This window comes from Rhineura floridana, chromosome 10 (genome assembly GCF_030035675.1).
Source record: "Rhineura floridana isolate rRhiFlo1 chromosome 10, rRhiFlo1.hap2, whole genome shotgun sequence".
In the NCBI taxonomy this organism is placed as follows: Eukaryota; Metazoa; Chordata; class Lepidosauria; order Squamata; family Rhineuridae; genus Rhineura; species Rhineura floridana.
The window spans coordinates 74,546,399-74,571,559 of NC_084489.1; the positions used below are offsets into that span (position 1 = coordinate 74,546,399).

At 41.8% G+C, this 25,161-nt stretch overlaps 1 protein-coding gene across 1 annotated transcript in view; it reads left to right on the forward strand.

The window, feature by feature from the left end:
* VIPR2 (vasoactive intestinal peptide receptor 2) overlaps nt 1-25,161 on the forward strand; it is an 80,453-nt gene that overhangs the window by 19,383 nt on the left and 35,909 nt on the right. Inside the window, exons 3-4 of the mRNA XM_061585691.1 lie at nt 13,504-13,611; nt 18,207-18,304. Coding sequence (XP_061441675.1) covers nt 13,504-13,611; nt 18,207-18,304 — 206 coding nt within the window. The remainder of the gene's footprint in view (nt 1-13,503; nt 13,612-18,206; nt 18,305-25,161) is intronic.

Genomic DNA, 25,161 nt, shown 5'->3' on the forward strand with positions numbered 1-25,161 from the left:
CCAACCAGAATTATTGCATTTCCAATTTTCTATTTTCTTTCTGTCATTTTTTCCTCTCTCACATTTAACAAGCATAACCCCACTGAACTTCAGTCATTGTACAGTGGATGTATCATAATCCTTACAGATTTCACAAACCCATAGTTAGCTGTTCATTGAAATCAGCCTTTGATGCCCTCTACTAATGGGAACAAACTGACCTTTACTACAACATCCTATTTTATTTATGATATCTTTGGACCAAAGCAGTCACTGAACCTCTTCTCTGGTTCATTTTTGCAGTTTCATTAAATACATCTCTAAAATTGCCTGCTATGACTTCTAAGTCCAAGCTGCAAAATGATTTTTTAAATATTAGTCTGCATAAAATAACGTTGGAAGAATGTTCTGATTCATAAGAATCATTATTTGGGTTGCCATCTTAAACTGTCTCTAGTTCTGTCGATCTAGGATGCTGTTGCTGTAGGAACACAGGAAGTTGCCTTATACCAAGTCAGACTACTGGTCCATTTAGCTCAATATTGTCAGCATGCCACTGACTAGCAGGGGCATTCTGGGGTTTCAGACAGGAGGCTTTTGCAAGCCCTACCTGGAGATGCCCAGGACGGAATCTGAAACCTTCTGTATGTTTTGTTCTGTAGAATCTGATGTACACTTCAGTTCAGTTTAGAATATGTGGGTTCTCACTGGTGTATTCTGCAAATATGTATATACCTGCTCAAACAGCACAAAAAAAATCTTGAACATATTTCTTTTAAAAAATAATGGAATGGAATCAGATAGTGGTGCCATGGCCATATTTTGTGCTGTTCTTGGGAATAAGATCTTAATCCAGCTCCAGTCATGCATAATTAGTCAAGTGCAAAAGAGGGTTGTCCAGATTGGGTGTGTGAATTCCTATTCTTTTTATTGGGAAAATGAAAAGCTGCCTAACACCAGGTTAGACCAATCATTCATTTGGTTCAGTATTGGCTACTAGCGATAGCTCTCCCAAGATACCAGACAGCAGTCTTCTCCAACACTACCTGGTAACACTGAGGGTTGAAGCTCAGACCTTCTGCATATAAACAAGGTGCTCAGCTCCTGAAATACAGCCGTACATCTCTTACATTCCCTTTGAGAATAATTGCTGAATGATTAGTGAAAAGCATTTCCCAAATAAATGCATTCCCCACATCCATAGATACACCAATTGAAAGGCAAATCCAGCCATTTCAAAGGGGCCCAGATGAGCACTGTGATATAGATATAGACCAGAGCTTGGAAGTACTTCATTACAAGTACTTGTAATTCATTACTTTTTTGAGGGACTAGTGGGTAATTCCTTTACATTTTTATTGTAATAGAAGTAGGAGTGATTTTATTACTTTTGTGAAGTAATTGTAATGTTTCCAGCATTACTTTTGGGCATTACTTGGGGGGGGAACAGGGGAAGTCTTCTGCTTCTCTGATTTGTGGATGGAAATAATGTGCCTCAAACTGGGCTTCTGTGCAGCATCGCTCTTCCCTCATGCTCTGTGTGTGGGTAGGAGGCGACGAGGGAGAAGGTGGAGAGTGAGACGGGGTGGAGTGGAGAAAACAATTGTTTTAAAAAATGGGTGGTGGTGGTGAAGAATGGAGTGGAGGGGAAAAGGAGCCGGTGGGCATGAACATGGATAAAGGAGGAGAAGGAGGCAGCAGCAGAATGGAAATAATTGTGGAGGTGAAAGATGAGTGTGTGTGTGTGTGTGTGTGTGTGTGTGTGTGTGTGTGTGTGTGTGTGTGTGAATACTGTGTTTGCACTTGGCACACAAAGTGGCCTCCACCACCCTCTCTGGCTACTGTGCTGCATTTGCAGTATTTTAACTTTTTTGCATCTCAGGGGAAAATGTTTGTTTGGGTGAGTGTCCTTTAGTTGGTGGCAGGGCAGGGTCCGGGAGGTGGTTAAGTGAGAGAGATTATGCTTGCTGGCTGAGGGGGGCGGGTTGCACTTGGTTTGACGTGCAAAGATCTGAGTAGTGGCCTCTGCCTCCCTCCCCACCTCCCTTACCAGTAGAGAGACCACCATTGCTATCTTATGGATAAAAAGAATTAATCTACTACCTCTGTATGTGTGTGTTTATCTTTAATGTTGTTTTAGGCTACTTAGATGTGCAGCAGCCAAGGCCAGCACCTTGTAGGCATTTTTATAAAAGTAACTGAAATGTAATTGTAGTGATTACTTTTGAGAAAAAGTAACCAGTTACTTTCAGAGCAATTGTAATTGTAATGGTAATTACTACTTTTTGGGCCATGTAATTGTAACTGTAATTTATTACTTTTTACAAGTAATCTTCCAAGATTTGATATAGACACACAAATGTATATGTTCATCTGTGCATTGGCTCCATGCACAGAAGCCTGCTTTGCCATGAGGATCTTTCATGCTGGATTGAGAAAGCAGTTCTTTTTTATTTATTTTTTGCCACTTTCGCTGTAAGGCTGCTCCTCTGAAATGGATAGAATCACTCTCCACGATAGCTTTCATGTGTTTTCCATGAAAGGAGGCTTCCAAAAGAAGAACACTAGAGCAGTCCACCTTTTGTTTTCTTGACTGTTGCTTCTGCAGTTCAGTGTTGTTCTTTCAGTCCCGATTGCTGCTTTGAAAAAATCAAACCAGCAGGTGGAGCTACATGCATTCAAAGCCAGAGCAAGGTCACTTCTCTAGTCAAGGGCCAAGAAATCGCAAGCAAGCCAAGTGGGTTTAGAATCTGAGAGAGTCACAGCTGAGTAGAGCAGGGGCAGATAAGATGGAGAAAACAGTTTGAGCATGGCCAGGTAGCTGGAAAAGTAGTCAACAGAGTCCTGATTTGGAAGCAGTCCAGGACTGAGGCTGACCTGACCAGGAAGTAGGAATTGGGGAGAAAGTGGATTTTGTTTGCATTTTAATGAGAAACAGTCCAATTCACACTTTTTGAACCAATATACAAACCAAAACACAATTATCCTTTGAAATTTGCACTTCTCTCAATTTTACAATGCAGTTCTCCAGCCAAATCATGTGTACAAAAATCACATATTAGGAGAAAGTGTGCATAAAAATCCCAGACATACAGAAATGCATCATGTTAGGAAAAGTTGCTTGAAAAAATGTGTGTATTAGTCAGAACTGTATACAAAAATATTTACATGAGGAGACATTCACACTAAAATGTTGGTAATTTTTTTTGACTTAAAAAAAACACAAATTGCTGCCAAATGTGGAAAATTGAATTTAAGATTGGAAAAACTGATAGAAACTGAAACTGACAGATTGGACCATCCCTACCTGGAAGTTTATATAAGTGGTCTGGCCAATCAGAATCCACCATTTTTCAACATTCTGGAGCTCTCTTGTCCATCTATGATAATTCCAGTTTGGTACTTTCTCCTATAGACTATAGACTCACTGATGCTTCTGTAGGTAGAAGTTGGTTTATACTACTCACCCATCAAAACTACATTCTGGGTTATGACAACATGCTTGAAAATGGGCATTTCAGACTCCTCATGTTCTTGTATTTCTGAGTCTAATGGCCTCTTCTTCCAGCTTCTGTCATCACAGAAAGAAGGGACCAAGAAGCAGAAGGACAAGAGTAAGACCATTTTAAAACATGCTCAAAGTGTTCCAACATACATACCATAAGGTCAATTGGGGAGGTATCATTCAGCAGTTTTTCTGCATAATTCATTGGTAACATTTTCCTCTTAGTAAGCCCTTTTTAATAAGATTGCAAAAGATTTCTACGAATATGTATAAATATTTATTTATTTATTTATTTATTATTTCAATTTATATACCGCCCTTAGCGAAATAGCTCTCAACCATGTTGAAATGGTTCATTAAACTTTGCTGCCTTTATTGTATTTTTAAAAATCAACAAACAGATCAAGGCAATTGCATAAATTCCCCACAACGATGTTGCTTGTATGGTAATCTTTGTAAATAAACACATTCTGCAAAGAAAGGAAGATAATTAACCAAGTATCTGGTTAATTAGTGTACTCAGAAAAGGATGAAATCCTGCTTGAGTTGCTGATTCAGAAGTCCTATGAGAGATAATAAACCAATATTTGTTTCTTACTGAGTCTGAAAACCTGCTTTGGATTGCCAGCACCACAGTTTTAGGTACCCAGGAGACAGGGGGATTATTTTTCCATATGAAATATATTATAATTGATCAACTAATTGTAAGCAGGACTGTGCATATTCTGCTCATCCATCATTTTGTGCTGGACTTTGATTATCTGGCAGAGAATTTGGCATTTGGATAGTTTATGCTTTTAAACATTTTCCAGCTCTTGGTGGTTGCAGAGATTCTTGAGAATATGTGGGTGCACCCTGGCTAATTCTCAGAAGCCAAAGGAGAGAGCTGGACTCAGTGGCAGTCCAAGACATTTTGCTGCCTGAGGTGAAGAACAAGATGGCACCCTCCTGTTCCACATGTACAAAACTGGATTGGCAGTTGAATCTTACTTCAACTCTGGCAATGTGGCAGCATCCTCCACTGCACCTACAGCAGCAAGCTGGCTTAGGGGGCACAGGACAGGCAGAATGGCACACACAGCCTCTTGACACCTTGTCACTATTCCCTACCCCACAGCATACACCACTGATGGGAGTCCATTCCTGGCTGGGCATGATTTAGTCCACATCCGCATTATACATTTAAGGCACTATTATATTACTTTAGCTGTTATGGCTTCTCCCGAAGAATCCTGGGAACTTTTGTTTGGGAAAGGTGGTGTAGTTATGAGGCCCCTATTCTCCTCATAGAGCTCCAATTCTCAGAGTTCCCTGAGAAGAGTTAAATCACTCTGGGAACTGTAGATCCATGAGGGGAATAGGGGTTCCTAACAACTCTCAGCACCTATCACAACCCACTGTTCCTAGGATTCTATGGGGAAAGTCATGACTCTTAAAGTGGTATAATAGCACTTTAAATTGTATGCTATAGATGGATGTGGCCTTATTCCTGTTATCTGTGTAACTCCATCAGTGTGTGTAGTGCTTTACAAAGTACAAGAGGACACTTCCTGCCTTAAAGAGCTAGCTGTATCAGATTTGATATAGGCAAGAGAACAGAGGAAGGGGAGGGAAATGGAGTCAAAGTAAAAAGAGGAAGAATAAGCATTTATTTCATTTACAGGTGTAGCCAGGGCTGGTCCCAAAGGGCGGCCAGGTCAGGCCCTGGCCGAGAGCCCCTGGAGCCACAGAGGCCCCTGGAGCCACAGAGGCCCCTGAGGGGCCTCTTGATAGGGTGGGGGAGGAGTAGTGCTCCTTTTCCACAATCTATAGCAGAGTAGCTGCCGCAGATTGCAGTGAGGGAGCTTCTTCTACCCGCCTGTTCACTGGCTCCACCTACCATCTCTCCTATCTTTTGAGGCTGTGCGTGCAGGACTGCCATTAACTAAGATGGCAGCTGAGGTTTCCCTAAGGAAGCCTCCGGTGCCATCTTGGTTGATGGCAGTGATGAGTGCCTGTAGCAGCCCTCGCAGCCACAAGAGACAGGAGAGATGGAGCCAGCAAACGGGCGGGCAGAAGAAGCTTCCTCCCTGTGAGAGACAGGTAGGCATGTGTGTGCGTGCAGGCCTCGGCATGTCTGGCCCCAGCCCTAGTAGCCAACATGGTACCTTCCAGAAGTTGCTGGACTACAATTCCCATCACTGCTGACCACTGGCCATGCTGGCTGGAGCTGATGGGAGTTAGAGTCCTACAGCATCTAGAGGGCATCATGTTGGCTGCCTCTGGGTATGGGGATTGGCTACCTCTGGAGTTGGCTACCTCTGGAGTTGGGTTTTTGTTCCAGAGATTTCCAGGGATTGGGCGTTTATCTGTGTGGAAGAACCATTATACCCTATGCAGTTCTTATCCTTGGCTTCATGGCTACTGCTCCCATGTCCATAAAACCTGCTACTCCCACTCTCCATTCCTATCAGTCTCCTAGTTCCTTGTCAGAAATATCAGCCATTGGAAAACTGGGTTCTTCAAAGCACATAATTACACACAGTAAGAAGGTAACTTTTTGCCAGGCTGAGTAAATGAACTGTGACTTATCATTTCATGTTGTCATTATAGCGTTGTTAGTGGAATGAATTTTTAGGAACAGAGTATTGTGTTGATTATTGAAATTCTTCTGTGATCATTTTACAATTTATTTTTGCAATTATTACATTAACAAGCTGCTTTGAGTGCAGTCATTTGAAAAAAAGGAAAAATCAAAAGGTCACCTATTTTGGCAGACCTTTATGGGAGGTTAACTGCCTTAGCCAATTTTAAATGTTTTTATTGACCTTGCTGTGACCTTACTGCTCCTTTTATTTTATTCTATGATTGTGTTTGGAAGTTCCAGTATTAATTTATATTTGTACCTCTTTGCCCCCTTGGTATCGCTTTCCAATGAAGGACAGTTTAGAACTATATTAATTAATTCACTAATAGTAAAAAAAAAACTTACGGTTTAAGAATGTACCTATAGCCAACAGATATTTCTATCAAACTTTAAAAAGCAGGGAAATTGGGCAACTATAGTGAATGCACCAGGGGAGCAAGAGACCTGATCTCCTCTTTAAAATAAGACCTGACCTCTCTAAAATATTGTACTGCCCTACAAATATGTAAAAATGCAAACATAATTTGGGTTGGTCTTTCACAATCCACTTCCTGTGTAGCTTGGAAGAATTTGGTAATGTGCGAATGAGCATATGATGAGTGGTGGCAACACCTGCCATCTCCACAGATGGAGAATTACATTTTTGTATGTTTGTTGGTGTTCTTACTTTGCTTCTTTCCTGTGTTACTACTGTTTCTACAGAGAATCTAACCTAGAAAATTATATTTCACTCATTATTCATAGTAGAAATCTGTCAAATTTATTTTTATTAATTTCAAAGCCTTTTTATTGGTTGGTCAATGTCATATGATGGCGAAGACAGCCTTTTGTGTTACAAACTGGAGGTTATGTTTTATTTCTATTTTGGGTGCATTAACAGTTGGACCTGAAACTGCAGTTTGATGTAAAATTAGACTGATTACAATATGTTGCTACTTAAGCAATGACTCTAGCTGTTGGAAAAAACAAACTTGGCCTGCCCAACATGCATGTTTTCAGCATGCTATGTTTAAACCACTCCACTTAAGGAAAGGTGGTCATAGTCAATTAAAGACATGGAGCACACCTAGAATTTTGCTAGAACATATTTCACTTCCCACTGTTTTATCTTGTGCAAACTGAGACACTCCTCATGTCCCTTGGAAACTATTCTGCAGAATAGTCAGTGCCATTATTCCACAATTGTTTTTGGATTTCTTTTAGTGTTGCAAAGTGTTGCTGTACTCAGCAGCGTCACTAGCCGGGTGCAGGGAGTGCAGACCGCACCAGGGTGACACCATGAGAGGGGGGTGTCACCCAGAGTAGGGTTGCCATATTGCCCAGTTAGCCGGGTTTTACCCAGATTCTTTGCATGCCACCCAGCGCCCATTTAGCCCCTTAGCTGGCCTGGATTCTCAGCTTTCATTTTAAAAAAAATTAAGTTTCTAGGTGGTCCGGTTCTCGAGATATACATAAAAACATCAGGCCCTCCCATTAAATCTTTTTTTAAACTACTGTATAGCACTTCGTAGCTTTAAACCCGCCCGTTCAGGATTGCAGCCAATCAGTAAAGTGTTTGGTTGACCTGTGGCAGTGTCTAGTAAACCTCACTGCAAGGCCAGAAAATGGTGGTTTCCCCCCGTTTATCTGAAAATCTCATAAATTGGGTAAGTATATACATTTCAGTTTTTTCCCCTCTTGTGTGCAGGAGTCAGATCCTGGGCAGTGTTTTGAAAACCTTCCCAATACTTGCTTTTGTGGGGGTAAAAGCATTGCTAATCCCATATGTCCAGAGTAAATCACATTGAATTCAATAGGATTTACTTTTGAGTAGACATGGTTATGAATGTGCTGAAAATCAATGGGACTTTGGAGTGAATGTAAAAAAGAATTGTGTTTGTGCCCTCCAGTCCTATTTTAAAGCAAGTAGGCAGGGCTTACTTAGGTATTACAGTTTTTATTCTGTAGAAAACTAATACTGATTTTTTTTAAACTAATACTGATTTTTCTGCAATGACCAACTGGTTTGACAATAAACTATTATATGGGCTGTATGTATTTATACATCTGCAGTGTGTGTGTGTAGTCTTTCCAACAACCCTGAAAGGTAGGGTTGGAAACCAAGGCAGCTCACAACAAGAAATAAAGCCATTTAAAATCCAATAACCATAAAAACAAGTATAAACAGTTGCAAAACAGCGTAAAGTGGCATGATTCAGAATTTTGGGTTGTGTGAATGAAGTTGCTTATCACTTGAGGTTGCAGTTCTGACCCTGTTTGTGTAAGTTCCACTGAATACACTGGGACTTGCTTCTGAATAAATAAACCTAGGATTTCACTATAAACATCTTTACAGTTTGTGTAATATATTTGATAGTCATGCTTATATAAATATTTCTTCATTTATCATATTTTTGGTTTTTGGTTAGGAATCCTGACTGGTTGTGAGATGCTTAGTTTTCTACCTTACTCATAGGAATCTTGTTGTGGTTGGTATGGTATTACATTTAGGAAAGTGTTACTGCCTTCTGTGTTTTTTTTTCTATTTGCATTTCACTTATCTTTAACCTCACTCCGTTACAGCCACAGAAGCAACAGCAGCATATGCAAGATAATTAACTCCCATTAGTGATAAGAGCAAGAACTTATAATTATTATTTTAATTAAAACAAGAGGCTTATAAGTACTTTGAAGAGGACCAGATATTTATTTTCTTTCTGAGCCCAGGACTGGGTCTTTCATGATGCCCGGTGTGGGGGGGAGCAGGAGAGTAGTCGATAAGACAGACATCCTGGCATTAGTAATCTAATTAGCAAGGTATGTGTGGGGTTGTTGTACACTTCCAGGCTCAGTTTCATTTTGAGTATGGAGGTGGAACCTGTGTAAATGTGGTTGATCAAAGGGAGAAGAAATTTTGAGTTAAGCAAAGCTCTGCTTTTATAAAACCTAAGAAACATACAGATACTTTGAATGTCTGAGTGCCTGCATCAGTGGAATACTGGAGGAACTTGTAAAACTTGCTGCAACAGTATTTAGAACTGAGCATGTGGCGTGAAAGACTCCTTTTCCTAACATGTTGGCTTGTTTTTCTCCACCCACCACATCTCTGAAATATATTGTATATGTAATGGTTAACCGTACTGCTGCCCTGACTTACTTTATGTTTGTTGCTATTTTGTGTTTTTATTATGTTTTTATATTGATTGTGCATTTTTATTGTTTTTATTATATTTGTAAGGTGTCCTGAGCTCTGTTTTTAACAGCAGAAGGGCAGGATATAAATCCTCTTAATCAATCAATCAACATTCCATAGTGTTGGAAACTAGAGTCTAGGCATTTAAGTCTGAAAATGTTAAGTTTTTTTAAAAAAAAGATTTCTCACATCTTTCCCCAGTTTTTGGTGGTAATTCCTAGGCACAAAAACAAAACAACTGGACAATCCAGATATTAATATGCAAATATTTGCATAATATGCAAATAATATGCAAATATTTTGCATAATATGCCAATTAACCTGCCCGGATTTGTGGAACTGGAATATGGCAACCCTAACCCAGAGCCGCCCCATCCCTAGGCACCCTAGGTCTGGTACAGAAGGAGGTTCATGGGGGGTGACACCATGAGTTACCGCACCAGGTGACACCAACCCTAGTGATGCCACTGGCTGTACTTCACATATTCACAGATACGGAAGCAAAAGAAAATGATTTACTATAGGAAACTATATTAATCAAACATATTTAAAGTGACTATTTAAATTATATCAAATGTCTTAATATTGTTGCTTCCTCCTTGCTACAACAAGATCAGCACAGCACACATCTTGTTTCTGTTATTTGGGCTGATTGCAGGTGTTGCCACCACTCACCATATGTTCAGAGGCATATGTTACCAAATTCTTCCAAGCTACACAGGAAGTGGATTGGACTGTGAAAGACCAACCCAAATTGTGTTGGCATTTTGACAAATTTGTAGAGCAGTACAATATCTCAGAGAGGAGGTCAGGTCTCCTGCTCCCCTGGTGCGTTCACTATAGCTGCCCAATTTCCCTGCTTTTTAAAGTTTGATAGAAATTGTTGTTGTTATGTGCCTCCAAGTCGACTACGACTTATGGCAACCCTATGAATCAGTGACCTCCAAGAGCATCTGTCATGAACCACCCTGTTCAGATCTTGTAAGTTCAGGTCTGTGGCTTCCTTTATGGAATCAATCCATCTCTTGTTTGGCCTTCCTCTTTTTCTACTCCCTTCTGTTTTCCCCAGTATTATTATCTTTTCTAATGAATCATGTCTTCTCATTATGTGTCCAAAGTATGATAACCTGTTGGCTATAGGTACGTTCTCTGCTTTTTAATCCAGGAGGTAAGAAATGGGATCTTGTGCAGGTTTGCTGAGAATAGATGAATCATTTGTATGCTTATTGAGTTCAGTGGGATTTACTCCCCTGCAATCATGCTTAGGATAAGTGAAACTGACCACGGGGATGGACAGGTGAGGGGGAAGAAGGGCAGGGGTAGGGGAGGAGGACGGAGTGGAGGAAGGGCAGAGGGGAGGAGGGGGATAGGAGCAGGCAGGAGGGGGAGGGGGGAGGAGGAGGGCAGGTTTGATCATTTGCATGCTTATTGAATTCAGTGGGATTTACCCCCGTGCAATCATGCTTAGCATATGTAAAATTTACCATGCGGGGGAGGGAGGGAGGGCTGGAGTGGGCAGGGGAGGAGGAAGAAGGAAGAGGGGAGGAATAAGGGACAAGGAAGGGAGAGAAGAGGGGAAGGTGGGTAAAGGCAGGTCTGATTATTTGCAGGCTTATTGAGTTCAATGGGATTTACTCCCGTGCAATCATGGTTAGGATAGGTAAAACTAACCATGGGGGAGTGGGAGGGGGGAGCAGAAGGAGAAGGAGGGGGAAGGAGGAGATTGGAAAGGGAGGGGCAATGGAAGGGGGAGGGAAGGGGCAAAATGAAGGTGATGGGAGGGAGGAGGAGGGGAGGGCAGGTTTGATCATTTGCATGCTTTTTGAGTTCAGTGGGATTTACTCCTGTGCAATCATGCTTAGGATAGGTGGTACTGCCCTGGGGGAGGGGCAGAGAGGTAACGGGAGGGAGGAAGGGGGAGGGGAGGAGATTGTGGGTGGGTGGGCACTTGGCAGAGGTGAAGCCTCTTTCCTTTCCAAAAGGAAAACATTGTGAACAGTATCATGGTTTTTCAGCATTTTCCCCATCTTTTTATTCTACAGCAGGCACATGCAGTCTCCCACCCAAATTTAAACCAAAGCTGTCAGTGGCCACATCCACACCAGACCTTCCTTTCACTTTAGACAGTCATGGATTTCCCCTAAGATTCTGGGAAGTGTAGTTAGTGAAGGGTGCTGACAATTGCTAGGAGACGCCCTGTTCTCCTCAGAGCTTCAATCAGAGCAGCTGTCTGTTAAACCACTCTGGCCACTGGAGCTCTGTCAGGGGAATAGGAGTCTCCTCTCAGCACCCTTCACAAACTACACTTCCCAGGATACTTTGGGGGAAGCCATGACTGTCTAAAGTGAAAGAAAGGTCTGGTGTGGGTGTGGTCCCCCTGATTAGCCAAGGCAAGCAGCTGTGAGTCTGGCTTTTAGAACACTGACAGTTGGTTCTTACTGAGCATGCCCGGGCTTATCATTGACTTTAATGTTACATTTCTTAAATTAATTAAAAATCAGCCATGACTTTTTTAATGTTTAAACTGCAGAAGATGAAGGTCAGAGTATGGGGCAAGGTCAGTAATCTGATTATGGTACTCTGTGAATATGGCTGATTTTAATTAATTGCAACAAATTATGAGAACACTGACAGAAAAAACTCCAACAGGGGTCTGTGTCCCCCCCTCTCTTTTTACACTTTGAACTCTCTATTCTCTCTGTTTTGTGTATCACTATGAAAATTTAGAGGGTTGTTAAGCAAGCATTTCTGAGTTCAGGACTATAAGTTTTGTAAGGTTTTGTTTGAAATGAGCTTATGGGAAGCATCAGAATGGCATGCGGGGTATTTTCAATTTAACATTGCGGAATGTGAAAAATCCACGCTGGCTGTAGTATACAGCCGCTCTTGAGAAGCCTCTTGCAGGATGAATATCTTTTGGCAGCTCTCCTTAGAGGGAAAAGTTCAGTGACCATTTACATTCCTATGAATTGGAATGCACAAATAAAGTGAGATGAAAAATTCTTTATCGTGCACTTTTCTGTAATTGCTGATGGAGGTTGGTTGTTCTTGTTGTTCTCAAGTTATAGACTGGGAACTGAAGTGGAAAAAGAGTGATTTGACCATTGTTTTCCTGTGAATGAGTTCACAAACATAGGAATATAGGAAGTTGCCTTATACCAACTCAGGCCATTGATTCATCTGGCTCAGTATTGTCTGCACTGACTGGCAGCAGCTTTCTAGGGTTTCAGGTAGAGGACAGCCCTGAATACAGGAAGCATTCTTATACTGAGTTGGACCTTTGGTACATGTAGCTCACTATAGTCTACACTGACTGGCAGTGGCTCTCTAGGGTTTCAGAGAGAGGGCAGCCTCACCTAGAGAAACCGGGGATTGAACTTGAGACCTTCTCTGTTGCTCTGCCACTTGGTGGCTTAAACTGGCATTGGAACCTGCCACAGCCTACCCAGGGGGAACATGCCAGCTCTCAACCTTCTTTGTAGGATTTTGTAGGTCTTGGGTTTAGGATCAGACACATCTGTTAAAAATAAGACTGTCACTGGCTACTAGCCGTGATGGCTGAGTAACAGTTGCGATGGAACTACGCGACAGTTGCTGTAGGAGATAACCGTTTCCCTCTGTGGACTTCCCAAGAGGTTTATGGTTGGACAGTGTGAGAAACAAGATGCTGGACTAGATAGGCCTTTGGTTTGGTCCACCAGAGCTCTTCTTGTATAAGGTGTGGGAACCTGCTCTCTCTCCCCCACCCCACCCAGAAGAACCATCACAGATCTCCAGCCCCACTTGCAAAGGTCTTCGGAGGATTGCTATCGCTTACCACCACTTCATATCCTTTGTTCTTTTCTTTCCCAACCTTGGTTGCCCAATTAAGGGATAGCGTTTCAAAGGTGGGTAAGGAAAGATTTGCAACAAAGTTTGGAAGGTGTTGTCTTGGCTATTTTGCAAGATTAAATGAGGAAGAGAAGCCAGTGTATGTAACAATACTCATTTTCAGAACATTTATTGCACATGCTTTTGGAAAATTCATAATAACCAGAAGAATAGGTGCTTCCTGAGAAGAAATCACATGTGACCTAAAAAATGGAAGAGGGGAGAACTTAGCTCCTCCTTAAATGGTACTCCTTCTTGGTCCCAGGGCTGCAGACAGATCGGGTTCTTTTCTGGGGGGAAAGATTTCACTCAAGGGGCTTCAAGTTGGATGCTTTCTGCTTGTTTTCCCAGGATGTGTTGGGATCTGGGACAACATTACTTGCTGGCACCCTGCAGAAATTGGAGAAACTGTCACAATCCCTTGTCCAAAGGTCTTCAGCCATTTTTTCAGCAAACCAGGTATTTCAAATTCCCTTATATAATGGAAGTTGTGTTTTTTGTTTGAAAGGATTCTCATGCACTGGTAACAGCAAGGTTTTAAGTAATTGTTTTAATTATGAAGATCGAGAGCCAGTGTAGTGTACTGGTTAAGGTGTTGGACTATGACCTGGGAGACCAGGGTTCGAATCCCCACACACCCATGAAGCTCACTGGATGACCTTGGGCCAGTCACTTCCTCTCAGCCTCAGAGGAAGGCAATGGTAAACCCCCTCTGAATACCGCTTAGCATGAAAACCCTATTAGTAGGGTCGCCATAAGTCGGAATCAACTTGAAGGCAGTCCATTTCATTTTTCATTTTGGATTTGGTTATGTGCAGAGTACACACTGAAAGGAGAATACATATGAAAGTTTATATTATTTTAATACCTGTGTCTCAAGATGTGTACAACTGTCGCTTAAGTCTTGCCTGTATGTCTATTTTCCTGCATACATGCAACTGACTTGATTTAGTTTTGCATCTAGGACATAGCCCTGAACAATTACTATGAATGTATCGACATAGCCCTGAACAATTACTATGAATGTATCTTTTTTATATCAGGTTTGTAGAATGGGTCATACACCAAACCAAACACAGTCCACCAGCCATATGTGGTAGCCCACGAAACTCTGGGTTTTGTTGCCTGTCCAGAACAGGACATAAGGTTGGGGTTTGATTAAGCATCTGGTAGGCCACACAACAGATGACTGGTGGGGCCAGCTCTGCTATTGAATGGAGTGAGGCAGCTGCCTCAGGCAGCAGATGCTGAGGGGTGGAGGGGACAGAGCTGTGAGTGCCGTGTGGTCTGTCCTGAACCCCCTAAGCTAACCTGCTGACTTCAGGTGCAGTGAAGGATGCCACCCCTTAGCCAGTGACAAAGAAAGATTCAGCTGCAAGTCTAGAACAGAGCTTGGAAAAATTACTTTTTTTGAACTACAACTCCCATCAGCCCAATCCAGTGGCCATGCTGGCTGGGGCTGATGGGAGTTGTAGTTTAAAAAAGTAACTTTTCCAAGCTCTGGTAGAATGCATGTAGATGTGTACATAGAATGTTTAGAGGCACCATTTTGCCCAGCAAAATGTCTTCAGACCAGCCCTAGGTTCAGACTGCATTTGGCTTGGTTAGTCACAAGTTACAAAGAGCCTGCCTTTATGTGAGTTGTGGGTCAGATTGGACAATACCCATCCCTGGATCCATCCCATATACATGGCAAGGAGCAACCGTGCCTTAGCATCCCCCTGCCCCAGCTGCGGCACACTTGTCCCATCTCCAACTTCACTGGACACCTATGCAAGGGCATAACATTTGTATAGGACCTCAATATGTAAAATCAAACCTATGCAGACCCATTTCATACAACTGATATTTTAGATAAGATCTGGAAATCAGCTATGCAATCTAGGATTACACATCTTATTTGAGAGTTGCAACCCCATGTGGACATTCAGAATCATCAGAGGTAGAGAAGGACCATAGCACAGTGGGAGACTGTCTGCTTTGCATGCAGAAGGTCCAAGGCTCAATCCTGGTTTGGGGTAGGGCTGTGACTGTTCCCCATCTGAAAGCCTTGAGGGCTTCTGCCACTCAGTGCAGCTGTGCATTTAGTGTTGTGGGCCTAAGCCTGGGGAACTCCCTCCCACCTGAGATTAGACACGCACCCTCCTTACTGAACTTCAGAGCCATGACTAAAACTTTCTTGTTCCAGAAGGCATTTTAAGGTATGTTCAGTTTTAATGTTTGGTTTTATAATAACAATTTTCTGGCTTTACTACTTCATTTGCCTTTTTTGTGTGTGTGTGTATACCATTTGTGAATACTGTAATTAAGTGGTGTATAAATATCTTAGAGAGCCAGTGTGGTGTAGTGGTTCAGGTGTTGGACTTCGACCTGGGAGACTAGGGTTCGAATCCCCACACAGCCATGAAACTCACTAGGTGACCTTGGGCCAGTCACCGCCTCTCAGCCTCAGAGGAAGGCAATGGTACACTGCTTACCATGAAAACCCTGTTCATACAGTCACCATAAATCGGAATCGACTTGAAGGCAGTTCATTTACATTTATAAATGTCTTAAATAAAAAAAAATGACAATATTGAGCTAGATGGACCAATGGTCTGACTCCGTATAAGGGAGCTTCCTGTGTTCCCACCATGTTTACAGGATGGATCCAAGGGCAGGTATTTCCAATCCAAACTGCTGGTCAGATTATTTCAGGGTAATGGCTCCAGGCTTATGATGGCTATGTAGACTTATTTAAGCATTGCATACTTGGCAGATGCATCTTTATGAATATTAAATAATTTCCTTGTATGTTCTGGGACAATAGGAAAACCTTCCAATTTGCTCTTCCTTCTAGAACTTTCCCTCATCTCTGCTCCTCTTCCCATAATTGGATAAGGCTTTTAGAAATGCATTACAAGCAAAATTGGAATTTGTTGTATGTCAGAAGTACATTTATCTCTCTGGCTAGTTATTCATCATTACAGGATCTGAAGGCTTTAATAACCCTGCCATAGATCATTCAATATCACCTTAAATAATAGTGTAGAGTAATGAGAGGCTTTTACGGAGACAATTTTATTCAAATTACTTCTCCATCTAACACATTTATAACCACAAATTAATCTTCTCAAAAGTTGGAAGCTAATAGAACATCTGCCAAGTGATTTTTAAACGTTGCAGAGATACTTCTGGTCTGTTGCTGATCAGTACACTGTTACCTGTAATAAATATTTGATAATTTTCTATGTATGACAATACCACAGATAGATTTAGGAATTATTTTGGTGTGGTGAGACACAATTTAGATTATCTGATGTAGAAGTTGCGTCTTTGGCAAATGTAGACATGTGGGTTCTGTTGGCCTTGGTAGCAAGACTCTCAGGGCGATCCTAACCCCTGGCAGGGAACATCAGGGCCATGCAGAGAGGCAGGGCCACCACTGCATCCAAAGCCCTGCTGCTTTCACTGATCCAGGCAGAAGGTGGTGGCAACATTTCACTCTTCTTTTTTGCTATACTAGTTTCAGGCCAGTATCGCATCAGGCCTAATGACTGGGCTCCTTAGGGGGATACATAGTGCTTTAGATTAACCAGACCCAATGCTGCTGGTGCCAAGCCCCCAAATGGCCCATTTCAGGGCTTTCAGCTGGTTACCAATGGTTGGAGAACTGCTAGCATTAGCTTCCCACGTACAAGGGTGATGCTAGGCCTCCACTGTGGCAGACCCCCCACCACCGACCATCACCACCACCACTGCTGCTGCTCTCTGCTGGCAGAGGCTAATGAAGCGAAACCTATGCACCATCCTGACCCCACACCAGTCAGGAGCGGTGGGTGGGATGGGGTAGGATTGCACTCTTTGTTGAGGAAGATTGCTAGATGTTTATGGATTGCATTCTCAGCAGGGATGGAATTCAGGGCAGCCATGGCCTACCTAGATATTATTATCTTGAGGACTCAGTATTTAACCTTTTCCTAGTGTTAGGTTAATAGAAAACTGTAGAAATATTTGTGTGGCTCTTCCTCATTCTGTACCTATTAAATCACTTATTTGCATATTAAAATGACTTCTGGCTGCATTGTTGTTACAGGAATGTTACGGCTGACCACTAGTGTTTCTGGAAAGGGACAGCAAAATTAGTAGGCAAGACCTCAGTTAAAATGTTACGGCAACAAACTGAAAAATTTGAGCAGATTCAGTAGACCCTCACTATCCTGCTTAATTCATTGACCAAATGCATGTGTGAAGTTGACCTGCATCTTGCAGCTTCTTGGTTCACTTTTCTTGTCTAGCCTACTTTGCATGTGTTTTGTTGTACACCGCCCTGAGAGCCTGTTGCTAAAGGGCGGTTTAAAAGTGCAATAAATAAAATAAATAAATAAATAAATAAATAATTTTGTCTCAGTTCTCTGTCCACAGTTGTGTACTTCATCTGTAAAACAGGTAAATTTTGTGTGGACTGTCTAGCTAGGAAATTTTTACAAATGCTTCATTCCTTGATAATATGCTACATATATGCATGTTATGTTTTATGGCTTGATATGTAGTCTGTGGATGAATTCATGTACTTGAATTGCTGGTTCTCTAACACATATCTCATTCATGTTTTGTGGCTTGTGGCACATTGTTTACACTAGTGTTATGGGACCTTTAGTGTTGTGTCACCAACACTTCGGAATTTCCTACACTTAAATATTAGTCAGGCACCATCTCTGTTGTCTTTTCAGCACCTATTGAAGGCCTTCCTATCTCAACAAGCCTTTTTAAGTCCACATCTGTGTTGGAACTGTTTTTAAAGATGTTTTTAAAAAGATGTTTTTAAGATGTTTTATAGACGTTTTTAGTGTTCTATCACCTGTTTGCCACCCTGGGCTACCTTTTGGGAAGAAGGGCAGGATATACATTTAATTTTACTTGTTAGTTAATTAATTAATTAATTAAGGAAGGAAGGAAGGTATGGGTTAGGGTGGATTTGTTAGCTGTGGCAATCATGTTGTTTGTGTGGGGGTGCCTTTTTCTTGAATTAGAACTCCACCCCTGATTGCTACACTTCCCCCCCTCTTTTTCAGGAAATATCAGCAAAAATTGTACAAGCAATGGTTGGACAGATATATTTCCAGATTTCTTCTTTGCCTGTGGATATAAAGACGGTGACGAGGATAGTATGGTAAGACAAAGAGTTCTATTACTCAGAATCAAAAATATTGAAGAACTATCTTCCCTGTTACATGTAGCATAGTTAAGGATCATGTGTGAAAATCACACATTACAATACTAGATTTATTTAATTATTTTCTGTTCCTAGTCCACACATCTCCCTCGAAGCTTGATTCTGATGACATGTATCCATTTTTTTAAAAAATCAGATTTGTTCTATTTGTGCTGGAACCCCATCCACACCAGCTTTATCACAGTTGTTGGAAGCCAACATAAATGCTGCTTCTGGAAGACTTCCTTGGCCCATCTTAATTGTTCATAAGGGCAAAGGCAATCTCTTAATGTCTTGGCCCACATCACTGGACCTTTATGGGTCAAAAACAGCAGGTTGATTTAATGGGGTGGTATGGAGCCAGTGGAGATGCTGGAACATTGGTAGAAAGTTTTAGAAATTATAGTTCTGTGTACTGTAAAATAGTACATGCTGAAGCAATTGTGCTTAATCATCAAATAAGTCTCATGTTTTCAGAATCAGCAGACATTTTTGCTGTGACATTGCTGACTAACTGCACAAAGCTTTTAAAACATGGTAAAATTCACCAGACACACCATCTCCTTCTGTATTTGCTCAATCCACATTTAGGCCATTTCCAGGGCCAAATTAGGCATCATGTGAGAGATCATCCACGCTTTTAAAAAAAGGTTAATGCCAGAGTTAGAAACGAACCATGATGCTGTGGAGGCGAGGTTAAATCTTTCACCTTGCACTCTTTTCCCCATCAAAATCCCTCCCTCCCTGTAATTGCCATTTGTCCCCACAGGGCAAAACATGTAGGTACCTGCTTATATGATATGATGCCTGTTTGTTTTGCCCTGTGGGGCATATAGCAATTTGGGGGCTTGGTTGGTTGGTTTTAATTGGGAAAATGGCAGGGGGGAAAGGGCTAAACAACCCCTCCCCCATTGCCACAGTGCCTTATACATCTCTAGAGGCAGCCCCTGGAATGAGGGGATATAGGGAGAGGCTGACTGTGAAGCCCAGATTATTCTGGAAGCTTGAAGGCCTGTGTGTCTGTGCAAGGAGGTTGCCTGAAGACAAGGTCTGTGATAAATATTACACAGAAGTCACCTTCATGCAAGTCCACATGATGACTAGGGAACATGCACTGTGACATGTCTACCTGAGCACTGTGCGGCCAGGCTGGTTATATCCATCCCCCCCCCAATGTTTGCGCATTGAACATGCACCTCTGAAGATGAGTGAGTAGCTGATCCCTTCTAAGGTCTCCCTATGATGAGGATGCCCACACAATCAGCAGTAGGTGGACCCATGGCATGTGTAATATGCAAAGGGGGGGCAGAGAATGGCCTGATATCTTTATATTCCTGCTTGAGAAATAAAAATTTATCTTGTTCTTAAACTGGATCACTGTCATCTCTACCTGGCTGAGCTGCTGAAGTGGGCCACAGAGGTCTGCAACACAAGCATTCTCCCCCACCTATATTTGCATCTGTATACCCATATAAGGGCATTGCATAGATATGATTACTGTCATTACTGTTATGACTATATTGCATTGAGTAAAAATATTGCAATAGAAATTTAAATTCAAGTAATTCATGTTCATATTTGCATGGCACTTTAGTTATTTTCTAAAGAGGAGTGTGTGGGTGAAATCCATCAGGCCTACTTACAAGAAAGCATGCTGAGGACTGAGGTGCCAGTGAACCTAGGGAAGATGGCAATAGTTGTCCTCCTTGGCCTTAGGACATAGGTGGTAGTGGTGGTCACTGTGTGTGTTTTGTGCCTTCAAGTCGGTTATGACTTATGGCGACCCTATGAATCAGCGACCTCCAACAGCATCTGTCATAAACCACCCTGTTCAGATCTTGTAAGTTCAGGTCTGTGGCTTCCTTTATGGAATCAATCCATCTCTTGTTTGGTCTTCCTCTTTTTCTACTCCCTTCTGTTTTCCCCAGCATTATTGTCTTTTCTAGTGAGTCATGCTGGCTGGGGCTGATGGGAGTTGTAGTTTTAAAAAGTAACTTTTCCAAGCTCTGCTTTGGACACATAGTTGTAGTTTTAAAAAGTAACTTTTCCAAGCTCTGCTTTGGACACATACTATTCTTAGTATGTGTCCAAAGCAGAGCTTGGAAAAGTTACTTTTTAAAACTACAACTCCCATCAGCCCCAGCCAGCATGGCCACTGGATTGGGCTGACAGGAGTTATAGTTCAAAAAAGTAACTTTTCCAAGCTCTGGTCCAAAGTATGATAACCCCCAGTTTCATCATTTTAGCTTCTACTGATAGTTCTGGTTTAATTTGTTCTAACACCCAATTATTCATCTTTTTCGCAGTCCATGGTATCTGCAAAGCTCTCCTCCAACACCACATTTCAAATGAGTTGATTTTTCTCTTATCCGCTTTTTTCACTATCCAACTTTCACATCCATACATAGAGATCGGAAACACCATGGTCTGAATGATCCTGACTTTAGTGTTCAGTGATACATCTTTGCATTTGAGGACCTTTTCTAGTTCTCTCATAGCTGCCCTCCCCAGTCCTAGCCTTCTTCTGATTTCTTGACTATTGCCTCATTTTGGTTACTGACTGTGCCAAGGTATTGATAATCCTTGACAAGTCCTCATTGTCGACTTTAAAGTTACATAAATCTTCTGTTATTACTTTAGTCTTCTTGACATTCAGCTGTAATCCTGCTTTTGTGCTTTCCTCTTTAACTTTCATCAGCATTCGTTTCAAATCATTACTGGTTTCTGCTGGTAGTATGGTATTGTCTGCATATCTTAAATTATTGATATTTCTCCCTCCAATTTTCACACCTCCTTCAATCCTGATTTCCATATGATACGTTCTGCATATAGATTAAACAGTAGGGTGATAAAATAAATCCCTGTCTCATACCCTTTCCCATTGGGAACCAATCGGTTTCTCCATATTCTGTCCTTACAGTAGCTTCTTGTCCAGAGCATAGGTTGCGCATCAGAATAATCAGAAGCTGTGGCACCCCCATTTCTTTTAAAGCATTCCATAGTTTTTCGTAATCTACATAATCAAAGGCTTTGCTGTAATCTATAAAGCACAGGGTGATTTTCTTCTGAAATTCCATGATCCTTTCCATTATCCAACGTATGTTTGCAGTGGTGGTCACTGAATAAGCCAATTCAGCTCATTAGCTGAAAGTAGTGATTTCAGTAGCACATGCCCCCTCACAGAGCTGAATTCTGTTTCTAATGCAACATCCTGCGTGGTCTTGCAGATCCCATTTACAGTGAGATCCACGTGCATGGTCTGTGAAACCTATGGGTCTCACTATGATAAAATGGGTGGATTTCAGCTTAGGCATTAGATTAGAAAATAGGATTCCAAAATAATTCATGCTTCTGAATGTCCATGTCAGACAGAAGGAAGTGATAGAATTTGAAGCTATGCCATTTCAGACCCCAGGAAGAGGATGTCATTTTTGTAATGGTCTCTCACATAAAAATGAGAACACCTACAAATTAGAGTGAAATATTTAACATAACCCTCTCAATGAAGCACTAGGTTTTTTCATGCATAACCCTTTTTTAAAAAGTGGGGTAGCATTCAGAAATACTTCTGCCCCTTTAATCTGTGACCTCATTTTGTGAGATGTGCAGAATGGTTCCAAGAAAGCTTCAGAAGTCGAATCTAGAAGTTTGTGATCTATGAATATGTCGTATTATGCGTATGTTTGTTCTTGTGACTCTTTGCATAATATATCTCGTGGGTTTTGACATCTATAATTAGCTCACTTCTGGTCTTTTTCATTTTAATCTGTCAGGGCCATGCATGTACACACAAAATATTTACACATCTTGTATATGTGGATGGCAGCTGCCTATAGACCTATTAAAACTTCTTTCCCCATTTTAAACAACAGCTCCTTTTTCATTATATAATTAAATGTGTGAAAAAATCCATATCTATGGATTTTAATAATTAAGGGATGTTAGAAGGCTGAACAATGTAAATTTCACAAGGAAGCAGAATGGAAACATTTTCCAGTTGGTAGGCAGATATAATGGACTCCTTTGGAGGAAGGTGCAAGATAAACATCTAATAAATAAAAGTAACATTTTCCTGAGTGATGCATGTCAGATTGTAATGTGCATGTTTATAACGTCTTGCAGCCTTATCAAACAATCCTGTGGCCCCTGGAAGGGCATCCCTTGGCAATAGTGCATTGGAAAATGAAGCATTGGATTTCTCCCTCTGGGGCAGAGAGAGCTCCAATGTTAGATTTCCCCTCCTGGCCACTGCAGAGCCTACCGCAGCCCTCTGACATGGGTAAAACCCAAAAGGAGGGTTGGGTGATTTGGGGGCATGGATCCTCCTCCCAAACTAGGGAATTAAGCTTGCCAGACCAGGAGCTGGCACACTTTCTTCCTGTTTATTTCCTTTCCATGGTTTTCAGTGAGAGGGAGATTGCTTTTTTTAAAAAAATGGAAAAGGACTGAGGAACACAAGAATTTTTGTTGTTGCTGCTGTGTTTTACTGGTTTTATTATCTGCCCTTCACCATAAAGTCCCAGGGCAAGTTACATCAATACAAAGAAGGCAAGATTGGTTGCCAGCTCAGTTCCAGGCCCAATTCAAGATGCTCACATTAGTGTGGAAAAATTTGCAGGCTTAAATGCTTCACGTTTTCCCAGACTGGGATTAAAATGGAAAATCAGTGCAGGGGCAAGACGTTTTTTAAAATCCCTCCTCACCCTCATGGCTTCAATCCAATAACACCCCCCCTATGGAGGGGGAAATGTCCTTTCCCATCATGGCTCAATGCTCAAGGGAAGCTGGCTATAGCAGAGGCCCTTGCTGGTAGGGCCTGGTTCACAACAGGACCTTGGACAGAGCACTGTGGAAACCACTGGCTAGAGTATTCCTACTCACATTAGGAAAGCTGGTTCCTCAGGCAAGTGCAGAGGTCTTCTCAAGGTTGGCTGGTCTAGTCCTGCTATTGGCCCTGCCCTCCCTGACAATCTGGCTTGGCTCTTCAAGAGCCATTGTCGGATCTGCAGCAATTGGCTCCTATCACAAGGATGGGAAACCTGTGGCTTTCCAGATGTCATTAGGCTCCATAGCTCCCAGACAGCATGGCCAAGGGTCAGGAATGCTGGGAGTTGTGGTTCAACAGTGTCTGGAGGGCAACAGGTTCCCCATCCCTGTCCTATGGTATGGAGGCAGTGGGGACTGCACTGGGAGTGTGTCCTCTGAGTTCAAGGTAAAACCATGTCTTTTGGCCGGGAAAAGTCCTGGAGAGGGGAAGAACAACTTCCCAAGTGCTATGTCCTCTTCTTCCATGTCTTCATCGGAGCTTGAGGGGGAGATTTAACCTGGAGAAGATAACAATATGTCTAGAGCTCCACACGTCACATATAGTTGGCTGATAACACAGAAGAGGGCTATAGCACCGTGGTAGAGCATATGGATTACTTGCAGAAGTGCCCAGGTTCAATCCCTGGAATCTCCAGGTAGGGCTGGGGTTCCTCCATCTGAAATCCTGGAGAGCTGCTGCCAGTCAGTGTTGACAATACTGAGCCAGATGGAACAGTGATCTGACTTGGTATAAGGCAGCTTCCTCAGAAGCATTGTGACCTCAATTCAAGCTCTTGGCAATCAATCTGTTTCTCCCACAGACAAATGCATGGCAACATAGACCTGCATAGAACTCCTTTGCCTCTTTTTTTGCTTTCATTGATGCATTGGCACATTTCCCCCAGTCTGTGCTGCATTTGACATCTTTGCAAACTGTCATCCTCTGAAATTAGGCAGGTTGGAAGGTCAAATTCCATGTAGACAAGCACAGAAGCAACTCTGAAAAGTATAATTTACACACAGAGAACACTGTGAATTATCCAGGACTTGCCTTAAAGACTATATTTGTGCATCATTCCAGAATATGAACGTGATAAATAAAAATGTGTATAGATTTTTCAGCCAATTCCTTTTAAGGCCCTAGGCACAACAACGTTTTAAGTCTCAAGTGCAACAGCAATTTGCTTCTTCTATAATACGTTTTCATAACACTTTAACACATATGTTTGTGGCTGACATGGGCCGATTAAATTGTAACATTCCTTATCTTTCATATAAGTTTCCAACTCAGTTTTAAAATGGATGAAGTTGTGATCCCATAGAATGATTCAAGCGTTTTAGTCCTCTAGCAATTACAAAATAAAACTGCTTTTATACTTGCACTTGTTCTTAACCAGTTGTGCATCTTTAACCTAGATATGTGCATTTATTTAATTTATTTAAATATTTAAATTTATTTAAATATAAATAAATATTGTATGTATGTATTTAAACACCTTTAAGATATTTCCTCATACAGTCCAAGACAGATTGCAAAAAAGGCCACATCTGCACCATACATTTAAAGCCCTATTATACCACTTCAAACAGTCATGGCTTCCCCCAAACACTCCTATAATTCCCAGAGTTCCCAGGGAAGAAGGGTTGATTGCAAATTTCTGTTGGAACTGAGGGAGAGTGACTTGCTTGAGGCAACAAAATGATTCTTCAGCACAGCTAGGACCAGGACAAATTGATTTAATTGGACTTTCCTGGTTTTTTTATTCATATAATTCCTAAGCAAGCAAGTCTATCAACAGGTCGCTAGGACAATGAAAGTATATCAGTTTGCCATGATTAAGACTTCCCTTTGACCCCCTCGGGTGTGAAGATCAGCGGAGGGGGCCCCTTGAAAGTTCCACGGCCCTCAGGAGTTTGGAAGGGGATGGCCTGGGAGAGGGCATTCTCTGGGGCAGCCCCTAAGCTGTGGAAGTCCTTCCCCACAGAGGTGCATCTGGCACTTTCATTGT